The sequence below is a fragment of the Pavona decussata genome, unplaced genomic scaffold (assembly GCF_977016875.1).
Source record: "Pavona decussata unplaced genomic scaffold, jaPavDecu1.1 SCAFFOLD_191, whole genome shotgun sequence".
NCBI lineage: Eukaryota > Metazoa > Cnidaria > Anthozoa > Scleractinia > Agariciidae > Pavona > Pavona decussata.
In genome coordinates this window covers 862,657-874,376 of record NW_028145600.1, presented here as the reverse complement: position 1 = coordinate 874,376, position 11,720 = coordinate 862,657, and the positions used below count along the sequence as shown (strand labels likewise).

Here is an 11,720-nt window from a genome sequence, read left to right as displayed (position 1 = left end):
CACAGAAACAATATTTCCATGTTTTCCAACAAAATGAAAATAAGATTGTACTTTCAACAATTTAACGTTAACTTATTTAAACAGTGGAGGTTTCCTTTAACATAATTATATCACCACTTGAGTGGTAGACGCATACATCATTTCTAAAACATTTTATTATCGTCTTATTGATGACAACGACAGAAAATACTCCTACGTGTGAAATTGTTTGTTTAACAACTGTTCAAGGTTGTGGAATCAAATGTTTTGAAGTATTCACCCTTTATGTACATGACTTTGTGGGAGGTTACACTATGTACATTTGTATGGATGTACACCACTTTGTACAAAGATTGTATCAAAAATATTCCTCTAGTTGCCGTAACCTTGCCTCTACCTGTCCCCTTTTAAAGGGTTTCAACAAGTTATTTTCTATTGCTTTCGCCTGTGTTAATCAGTCAACCTGTATTTAACAATCCGTCAGGTATTCCCAAGGGTGTCATCTTTGCATAGCGTTTTCACTTGCTCAGACACTCGCCAGGTTGCACCTGGTTATTACTCACAGTACAGGGGTTCAGAATACACCCTAGATGGAACGCACGAGGCTATCCATGGCGTTTTGTCCCAGTGTCTCAAATCGTCTGTTAACCACTTAATCTGAGGCAATGCTGAGTTGGGCACGTTGTATAACAACAGAAGGGCTAAGATGGGGACTCGAAGAACCTTCAAATAACCAGTTGCACGTTCATCACCAGTAAAATGATTGGCTATTGTAAACAGAGCTGTAAGCCACTTTGAGCAAACGGTTGGGGAGCGGGTTTGGCACAGTGCATGACGGCATTCACTTTCCACCAATGTACCAGGTTTGAACCCCAGGCTCAGCGTTATGTGGGTTGACTTTTGGGTCGTCTATAGGTTTTTTCAGTTTTTTCGTTCCACAAAACTGACATTCTGTCCCAATATAGAGCACTTGCATGAATACCTTCCTCTTTCATATAATTTTGTTTTAAATTCACCGGTGATTCCTTTTCAACATTAACTTTGTTAGGCCCCCTCATTGCTAATTCATCTCGCTGCGTTCCATAACCACGGATGTGCTCTATATTGATCATAGTGTCCTAACCATGATCTAATCCATTATCCTTCAAACGCACGATGCTAAGTCACACAAAAGTCAGCTGTAATTCAGCTAGGCTTTCACATTCCACATCAAAACCTGGGATTGGCAGGTTGACAATAGAAGGTCTCCTGATGGTGCAAACCTAACATTGTTAACGACACCACAGTGTCCCAAAAAATCTTGAAAACTTCCTTCACTGTAATCCATGAGTTTCACAAGTCGTTCTGGAAGCAAAGCCAAACAGACAATCTAAGTAGTGTGTTGGTAATTACAAAGGAACTATCTTAGCAATTCACAATACAACTGTAGCTTGTGTGCACACAATATTAACCATGCCACCTGAACGTATAACACAACGTGAATAAGATAAGGTGTTAAATAAATGTCAAGCGTATAGTTATGATTGGTCGTAGTTAGCCAGTGAAGGTAGCCAGTGAGCTCAACCATACAAATCCAGGCATCTAGACAGACAGCCACCCAATCAATACGCCAACTAAAAAGTCAGTCAATCGTCTGGTCAGTTATAGTTGAAGCGGTTCTTTTCAACTGTCTCATGGGACCAAAGCCTGGTTCACACAAGCGACATAACAGCAAGGTCACCCAAATGCAAAGGCACCCTTTGTAAACTTTGTCACCAATGTGAACAAATACGACATAACGACACCACAGCATCATAATGCATAACGATAAAAGCATTTTTTTTTTCTGTCGTTGTTTATGTATGTTGTTATGTCGCTGTGCTGTAGTGTGAAACAGGCTCAAGGACATACTACGCAGTAAAAGCGTATCAGTAGATGCAACAATTGTTATTCATTGTACTATGAACGCTACACAACTGAAATGACAAACATTGTTTTGAGAGACACTTTTGTAGGCGAGTGTGATGTAAATTCACTTTGCCTTCGAGATTGTATCTACCTTCTGTTGCAATAGCAATGAGATGTCCTTTGGGTGATATATCCATGGACCTTGCCCACTGTGTCAGTGCAGCTGTGCGCACCACCTGTACGGTGAAATAATGCAAAATTATAACCAGTGTTGAATCAAGGAGTTTTGTTGGAGGGGTCCAAATATAAGTTGGTACTAAGAAAAAATACCTAAGTCGAAGTTCATTTCTGTACACCGTTACATTCATTGTCATTCTTGCAAACCAAATTGAAAGTTATGTCCAAGAAATCTTACAAGTGTTGTTGTGTCTACTCACAATGCTATATTTTCATCTTGACTTGAGCTTTCAGAAGCAAAGAATGAATGCTCATCTTCAGGAAGTTGTTGATTTGTTAACGATTTGAAAAGGGCGTCCGGACCCCCTGGATATGCCACTGATAACCAGGAAAAATAGCCAATTAAGTGAACTTTGAATGTACCTTTTTCTGTGAGAGACTGTAGAACTGCACCACTTTCTGCATGCCATAGCCAGTGTACACAATAACATCAGGGTCTGTTGGTGAGAACTGGGCCAGGCTGGGAGGAAGCTGACTGTATTGGGCCTGATATGATTAGAAAAACACAAGATAACGAGTGAAAAGACAGGTTCAATTAGAATATTATGAAAAAAGGACCACGAGTTCATCCACTCTAAGTCGATTTTTTTATTTTTCTTTTTCGCTTAGATTTGCCACAATTAAAATTTATTCATGAAACATTGGCCCAACTAAACGTATTTTGGCCAGTTTCAGTTATCATTTTCGAGAATAACTTCTTGGAAATGGCACTTGGTGTCCTTTGCGAAGGAAATAAAAAAAAAGGGAGAGAAGCGATACGAGGTGTTAGGGGAAAATAAAGCCCTTATAAATATTTACGTCAGCGAGGAAACGAAAACAGGGTTAGACTACATGGTGAAGGGCGCTACTAGCTTCCCTAGGGTATGTCGTGTGGTGAAGCTCAGACCAAAGTAAAAAACAAGGCTTGCTGAAGTTGAATGTGGTGACTCTGGAAGCTTTTGTTTCTGAGACCAAAATAAGTCATTTCTACTTTTTCTACTAAAAAGTTGCATCTGTTTTAATTCACAATAAATTAATATGAAACAATGTTTCTAACACAATAAGAAGTTTGTGGGCAAAACAGAAGCAACCAGGAGAAACTGTTTTTGAAGCCTAGACGTCTGCTTTATATAGTTTACATAAAACCCTTCGGGTCAGTCTTAACACAGTACCCACTGTATAATATGCTCACTTACAGGATCCCCTCTCCTGATAGCTTTTCCATCGGGTCCAATAGGTGGAGCAGGGAAGGTCAGCCAGTCTACCAGCTCACAGAAGTCTTTGGACCAATCAGAACTCCAGATACTCACTCGACGATCAGCACTTGTCGCCAGCCACAGCAGTGGAGAGGATAAAGAGTAGTGTTGATCCTGGAGTAGCAGTAGATGAAAAAGAGTAAAGCAACTTTATTTATGAAAAAATAGCCAGGGTTCACTCAGAAACTTGGAAAGAAAATCAAAATTTCATGGCTTTTAATCCAATTCCATGACCTTAAAATTGAAAGAAAAAGTGAACCGCTGACTGGTGAAAACAATAAGTGAAATGCCCCATTGGCAGAACGTTTTGGTGCTTGGCACAAAGTTTCCCTGATTTCTATACTTTTCAACCATCAGCTAAAACAGTTTGGGGAAAAATCTAAATTTTCACGACTTTTCCAGGCCTGGAACGCAAATTTCAAATTCCATAACTTTCCATGATCGTGTGAGACCTTATAGATTAAAAGCTAGCTTCTTATGGGAATAGGAAAATTATTTTAAAGTACTCATCCTGCTCTTATCTTAACGAAACTAATTTACTGAACTACAGACCGCTTATCTTATTTAATAAAACTCCTTATTTTGTTAAGAGCACTTCTTTTAGGTTAAACTCAATAGTTGCACTTTATGCTATCATCGGCAATTGTAACTGGTTTTCCAGGAAATAAAGGTTCAAGTGCAAGTTCAACCATAGTAGGCAAGGTGTATGAACCTGAAAAACGTTTTTGTTACGTGTTTTTGTTCACATAGAAGGCTTTGGACAGAAGCAGGTTTGGAGCTGGACAACACAGAAATCTCAAAGTGATCGAAAAATAGTGTGGGAAAGTAAATCAAGAGATTGTTCCTTAGAATTCTGCAAGGTTTTCCAACCATTCTCTCGATAAGCACTAACTACTTTACGCCATTAAGTTTTAAATTCGGGGGTGTTTCTTGTTAGTACATGAACACACTTAATTGGTTGTGGTTACCGTAGTGTTATGGATTGTCTAAGGTCATTTACGGTCTTGATAGTGCCTGCGATTCCATAAATAGTAACTGTCGAGGATATGCACCTTAATGCTTTTTCCCTTTGGACTATGAAATGTTCCAAGCATTTTTTCAATACCCATCACCTCTTAACAAAAGCTGATAAAGCTTTTTTACCTTGACAGAAGAGACATGGAGGCAAGTGATGGGTGCACCCTTGTGGTCGTTCAGTAACCTGAGTGTGAGTCCTGTTGAGGGACTGCTTATTGCCAGCAAACCATCCTCTGCTCCACTGATTATCACTCGTCCTGCACAATTTATAAAACAACAAATTCTCTATTTTCTAATCATGACACAGGAACAACTGATGATTTACCTCCCAAAATGTAAACAAACAATGGCCAAAATGTGCTCCACCTTACCCTCACACTTATGGTCAGTCTCTCTTCAATGTTGATTCGGAGGAGCAAACTTTTTTCATTGGTGTGAACGTTCACCTCCCACCAATGTTTCCTTGCTGTAAAGCCAAGACTCAGTGAAAAGGGTCACGTTTGTTCTTCGTATGTTCCCTGTGTTTTCACTTTTGCTATAGCCAAAAGATTATAATTCAAAACCTGACCCAGTTTGATCTGAATATACAAAATCTGCATCAAAACCATCTGAACGGGATGTCCTTTTCATCTGCAGGCTTACTGTTGAACATTTTCATCACAGTTACAGCAACTAGAGAAAAATAGCACACTGGCTTCTACTATGCCACATTTTCTCCAAAACAAAAGCTTTTGAGTAGAAGAAATGTTATGGAACAACAAAACGTGTGTACATGAAAGAAGAACACTTTGATTATTTGCAAGTGCTGGGATCTGATAGTTGGGTTGACAACCGCCTCGTTTAGGGAAGTTGGGTGTCTGGGCCTTCCACGATTAGCAGCCAGCTCCTAGGTGCAGACTGCCTCCATGGGTGGTAAATCCTAGCAAACTAAGCCACAAGCCTTCACGTAAATGGAAACAGGCACCTGTCGCAATGAGGGGAGGGGAACAGAGGCTAGTGAGGAATTAACCCCTCTAGCAACGACAGGTCTGCACCACAAAGAGGCATTTGACACCAAGAGAACATGGAATCCTGGCACATGTGCACCAATGACCACAAGGCAACACTGGTCCACGCTCTTTGTCGTTAGCTCCATGGCATACATTCAATTACATTTAAAAACTGTTATTTCAATAATGATAATGATAATGCAATGCTATTACCATCAGCTGAGAATGATAGAGCAGTAATGGCAGCACCATGTGGCTGCATCTTCATGATCATCTCCACTTTTCCCAAATCAAATATCCTGATGGTTCCATCACTGTAGCCAGCCACACAATGCGAAGGTTGAATAACAGTCTCGGTAGGTGGAGGTTGTGGGTGGACAGTGGCCACTGTCTGCCCTTCATTTGTAATTGACTTGGTAGGAGTGGCTTCAGGCACGGGACAGAATGACACACAATTGCAGGTCTGAAGTATAAAGAAGGGAGTTAGGGTTAATGCTTACAGTCCTTCATGACCACTTTGAATTGATAGACAGTTGGGATGCTTTCCATTTGAAAACACTGCGTGACCAGATCGGTCAGTTTGTACATAAATTTCGCCATTTTGATGGGCTGGTTCAAACAGTTTTTTTAATGGCACATTCAGAAAATGCTATGCGCCATTTTCATGGAATACAAGCGAATGGCTAGTAGCCCATGCTTTAAAAGAATGGATTCCGTTTGCACAACCACCCTGGCTTGCAATGTCTTCAGAAGATTTTAGACGGACCAAGAAACTCAAGCTTTCGCTACTTCAGAGTACTGCTTAAGCAAAGAAACGACATGAACATGTTTTACCGTCAGGTTTCCATCAGATTGTCCTGTTGTTCTAGACAGAAAAATGAAGGGATGAATTTGAGACAGGAAACTAGCCCTTTACCAGATTCACATCAGATGAAATTTCCGTCCTGAGATGAGTTTTTCCGAACTAAGACAATTTCTGTATCTAATATGAATTCAGCAAATCACTTTCAGTAGTACTTGGCTAATGCAATACCCAGTTTTAATCTAATTAAACCGTACTTGTTACCTGTCCAAGAACTTGAAACTGTAAATGTTCCAAGCTGTCTCCACTCCAAAGATGTAAAATGCCATCCGAACTACATGTTGCAAAATACTGGTCATCTGGGCCACTGAAAACCAGGTCATTAATCTATAGACAGTATAACATTAAAAAGTAAATCAATTTACACTTGAGAATACTGAATCGTGTCAATGAAACGTTAATGGATATTCTAGGAAATTTACATTAACTTTGGGATAGGTTTGGTTTGGTAAATTCACAGAATCATACATAGTTGGTTACTTCAAGCATGATAAAGCATAAGTAAAGTAATTAACTGACTGACTTTGACTGATTTTGGGGTTAGAATTTAGAAGTTCCCTGACTTGACGTGAAATTCCATGACTTTTCCCAAACCATGGCAACCCTGTAAAGAGGGCCCTTTAACTCAGTTGTGGTGAAGATCTCTTCCCTTGAACTTGGACAGGGACCTTTATGGTACATTAATGGTAAATTTCATTAACAGCAGTTTCACAATTTAATGTGAGCCTCACCTGCTGGGCATGTCCACTGACCAGTCTAATGCTGGCTCTTTCCTCCCAGTTGACGTACCACAGTGTACCTGACACAGTTCCAATTATACCCTGGAAAAAACCATTCAAGCAACGCTACTTTTTTTTATCAGAAAATATAAACAACTTAACAGGCAAAGATATTAAATATGTGTACGCACTGCGGATAAAAAGATTATACAGAAGAAAAGATTATCGCAGTTATCTACGCAACCAGACTGTTGTGAAAAACCTGAAAAAATTCAGGCTTGAAAGGGATTTGAAACCCATGACCTCTGTGATGCCGGTACAGTGTTCAGTGATAGCTCAGTTGGTAGAACACTGCACCGGTATCACAGAGATCATAGGTTTGAATCCCAACAGTCTGGTTGCAAAGGTAGCTCCGAGAATCTTTAAACAGGCAAGGATTAACTATTCCATGCTTACAGTTTCCAATGCATCATCAAATGAAGCTGAAATAATAGCTCCATCAAGAATCATCTCATCTTCCATCACAAGTCCATCCCTGGATAACCTATAAAACATTTAGGTTATGACAAAACTGTATGTATCAAGTTTGGATTGCAACAATACTTTTGCTAATGCCTTAGAGTAACCGTCACAGAAAAATATTAACAAACTCAGCGGTTCAGTACCCGTAAATATTTGAGATGTTCTCTGAATTTATTGGACACGATTATAGTAACTTCTTCAACCTAAGCACATACTTTCAAATCTACAAGAACTTTGCAAACATCTTCGTTTCGTTGTTCCATTCACAATCACAATATCACAATATCGTCAAATGCTTTTTTTTTTCAATAGTTTCAATAGCACTAATTGAAGATGTGACATCAGCATTATCAAAAGGCAGCTGATAAGTATGGAAGTTTCTCCAAAATGACAGCTAATTCCGAAGGTTATGGGATGAATGTTATTATATGCACGAGCAAAAAAATGTAGCATATTGATGTAAACCAAAACTCCAAGTAAAATTCGACATAGGCCCTTCATGTACACAGCACTGCCTTTCAATTTGTTGTTAAAGAGTAAGCACCATGTTTATGGCAAAAATGACCATGTGGCCATGCTTACCCTACATCTGCCGCACGCGTAAAGAGTTTCGCGGAAAAATTGAGTAGTTTTGCGTTAGCATCAAAAGCCAGAATTATTTTTCACTATTCTCATCTATATGCTAACTGTTACTTTTTTAAAGAAAACATAAGCGCGAATCTCACGCTGGCCGTTTGCCCTAAACATGGTGCTTGATCTCTATTAAAAGAGACAATAGAAGTGGGCATATCATCTTATTTGGAGGAAGTAAGACACCCCAGGTCACTTCATATGATGGGTACTGGAGTAAAATGTAATTCTGGTGAACTCAAAACAGACAACTATGTAACTCCTCTAATTTACGAAGAAAACATAAAATGCAACCACTATGCCGCGGATGCAACAGTCTTTAAATTACCTGGTACTATCTCCAGGAAGTCTCATTTCACTCACTCCTACCACAGACCACAAACGCAGATTTCCTGAGGCACTACCAACCACCAGACTGCCCCCATGTCCAATTACCATGTCTGTAAAGCATAACAATAAGCACATGTTAGCAAACATAGCTCTGGTAACTGAGTGTATGTATGATGACGTACTCAATTTTAACACAGGACCAGAGAGTGTTGCCCAGCTTGGTGTTTGTATGATGGGTTAACGAACTGGACGTTTAGCAAAAGAGTGTTCAGCTGCAGTGGAAGTAGTAGTAGAGAGGCTAAATAACCCACAACAATCAATAACATATGCATTAATTTTAAGTAATCTTTTATAGATAGGGTTTTGCTTGAATCATACCGATCTCTGTGGAGTCTCCTTCCCAGTGAATAAAACACTTGTTTTGCCTCGTGTCCCATGCTGACAACATACCTTCAGTTAAAAACAAAAACGCGTAGTTAAAGATCTCCCATACATGTATTTTAAGGACATAAATGTAAAAGAATCCAAATAATTAAATATTGTAAGAAAAGGTCATTCTTCATCTTGGCAACACTGGTCTACAACAACAACAACAAAACCCGTTATGATAACCTTTACTTGAAAGAAAACAGTGACATAATAGTAATATAATATAATAGTACTTTTAAGTGTTTAAAAACACTGTCCTACATCATGCAATTCTATTGTTATTGGACAACAAACCTGTGAACTGACATGCGGTGAGCTGGATAAGTTAATCAAAGCCAACCACAAACAGATGTTTTGATTTGTTTTACGCTGTGGTCGCTAAAATATACTGCTTAAGTGCAGGATAGTGTAGTAGTTGGAGTAATGGAAAGAGGATTGGTACGGAAATAGTTCGCTTAATAATAATAACAATAATAATAATAATAATAATAATAATTAATAATAATAATAATAATAATAATAATTATAATAATAATAAGGAATTTGTATAGCACCAAAACTATAAACAACATTCAGAAGCGCTTTACATAAGTTAAAGTTCTATACTAATTTAAAATTGAAATATTAAAAAATTAATTAAAATTAAAAAAACCCAGTCACTTTCAGTAAACATTGCCAATGCCATATTTAACGGTCTCCCTTTCAAATCCCAGTAGCCTAATAACGCTTTCATTTTCTATAATCCCTTTCTTGTATTCTGGTAGTCCATAATTTTAACAAGGGGTTGGTGCCATGATCCCCAAAGGGACAATAGAACTATAACTTACGTTTGGTTTATCAGCAGAGTTGATAACTAAAGGTAAATTGGCCACCGTAAAGAGACGTTTCCAGCCTTTGCCCTTTAGACACTCGAATCTCTGTACAGTGGCCAAATTACCTTATCAACTCTGTTGATAAACCAAACATTGACTTCTAATTCCCCACTGACGCAGCACCAGCCTCTTTAGAAACCTGATCCATAAGAACTATACCTTACCTGAGCTAGTACCAGCATACATGACACTGTCTCCTGCATACCATAAGGCAGTAAAAGCATAGTATTCATCTCTCTGTAAAAAAGATTAGACTTCATTTCCTTTTATCAAGAATGAACTGATTGCCTTGTTTTGATCATTTCATAAAACACAAAGGAATGTCTAGCTATTGTCATAAACGTAAGTGTAAATCAATTTCCCCACTTTTTTTGGAAAGTGATATCAAAGGTACTTCTTTTCATTAAACAAAACAACATGAAACTGTGCCACTATTGTATCCTAATCTGTGTTGTCTCTTCTCCCTCAATAGACCCTTCTCCAAAATTCCCAAACCTGGTGGGTAGCCAAAGACTTTTCACAGAGGTAGAATTTAGTATTTCCCTGCCTTTTCCATGACCTTGAAAAAAAAAATCTGTTTTTTCCTGACTTTTCACTGACTGTGGCAACCCTGTCATCTAACTAATAACCATGTGAATGGTTGGTATTTAAACTAAAGACTGGCTGGCCAAAGTAAAAGTACTCCGATATTGCAGTAACCTAACCTCCACTAAAAAGGACCGACAGAGAACTTCCAATTGAACTTAAGGTTCTACTAGTACAGATTCTTTTGATGATAGATTCGGTTTAGCTTCTTACAGAGACACAATGTACATCTCACCGCTTTCTTGGACTGCACAAGTTGTTCTGGAACGTCTGGCTCATGAACCTAGAAAAACGGATTACTGGAATCATCATAAAAAATCCCAATGATGAAGGAAGATAAAGACTAATCCGTCTACTGCAGATAGAAACCTAAATAATGAATCACCAAGCTAAATTTCAGTGGTAAATCTTTAGGTCTTCGTTTTAAGTACACACCGATATTTTGCTACGTGTTAAGGACTGTTAAGGAGCACTACTAGCGACAAGTTAACAATATGTACACCAGCATAACCTTACATTTCGAGTCACTTTTTGCACAAAATATACCCTTGGAGAACCTTACATTTAGAGTCAGTTTTTCACCGGTCTCATCCAGCAACCAAAACAGTACAGATCCATCTTGTCCCACTGATGCAAACTCGTTAGCAGTGTATGGATCCCACATAACATCATGGACAGGATGTCTGGCACATGATGCAGCGAGGACGACCATATCTCTAGTACACCACACCACTACTGAACACTCTCTGTAGTCACCCACGGACACCAGGAATCTATCATCTCGTGCATAGGTAAGGCACACTATCTCATGTTTGTGGCGGTAAAGAACCTGAACAGTATAAGAAGAAATAGTAAATTTTATCAATTTGTACACAGGGACAGTTTTATTGCCAGTTTGTTGTATCAGCAAGGAGAGCTGCAAAGTGCGAGACACTACTGAAACTTTTTAAACCAAAAAATGATCAGTTGAAATAATTATTATATTTTAATTTTTGCAGAACGCACGGAAGCTCTTACAATATGATAAAGAACGCTTCCTGCTAAGATATTAATTATTATTTGCTATCACCTTTCCTATTATACTCTATAGTCAGTGGCCTTTTCATTTACTTACTTTTCTTCTAACGTATTTGTTCATTTATGTCGAGTCAAAATCTAGTCACCCAAATAGCAACCCCTTGAAATTAACATATGGTCAAGTCTGATAGAGGGGGAAATGATCACTTTGGAAGTAAGCCATGATATACCTAAATTGCGCTACGTTTGACACGAACAAGGAAATAAAAACTGTTTGGCTACATGATGGGAGTCAAGTTCATGAACCTGTACACGCTAATCAGCAAGTCAAACGACTGAGTCACAATGCAAAGCACACAAAGCTATGGTCCTCAAAACACATGACACTTTTATCATCACTGGTCCTGGAG

At 38.7% G+C, this 11,720-nt stretch overlaps 1 protein-coding gene across 1 annotated transcript in view; it reads right to left on the bottom strand.

Annotated features, from left to right (window-relative positions):
* Window positions 1-137: 137 nt before the first annotated feature.
* LOC146462160 (WD repeat-containing protein 90-like) overlaps window positions 138-11,720 on the bottom strand; it is a 39,795-nt gene continuing 28,212 nt past the window's right edge. Inside the window, exons 25-38 of the mRNA XM_085086046.1 lie at window positions 10,856-11,122; window positions 10,529-10,576; window positions 9,873-9,945; window positions 8,786-8,857; window positions 8,406-8,517; window positions 7,382-7,469; window positions 6,938-7,027; window positions 6,411-6,533; window positions 5,558-5,807; window positions 4,482-4,612; window positions 3,279-3,452; window positions 2,467-2,589; window positions 2,018-2,102; window positions 138-1,323 (exon numbers count right to left, since the gene is read on the bottom strand). Of these exons, the coding sequence (XP_084942172.1) occupies window positions 1,169-1,323; window positions 2,018-2,102; window positions 2,467-2,589; window positions 3,279-3,452; window positions 4,482-4,612; window positions 5,558-5,807; window positions 6,411-6,533; window positions 6,938-7,027; window positions 7,382-7,469; window positions 8,406-8,517; window positions 8,786-8,857; window positions 9,873-9,945; window positions 10,529-10,576; window positions 10,856-11,122 (1,791 nt within the window). The 3' untranslated portion in view covers window positions 138-1,168. The remainder of the gene's footprint in view (window positions 1,324-2,017; window positions 2,103-2,466; window positions 2,590-3,278; window positions 3,453-4,481; window positions 4,613-5,557; window positions 5,808-6,410; window positions 6,534-6,937; window positions 7,028-7,381; window positions 7,470-8,405; window positions 8,518-8,785; window positions 8,858-9,872; window positions 9,946-10,528; window positions 10,577-10,855; window positions 11,123-11,720) is intronic.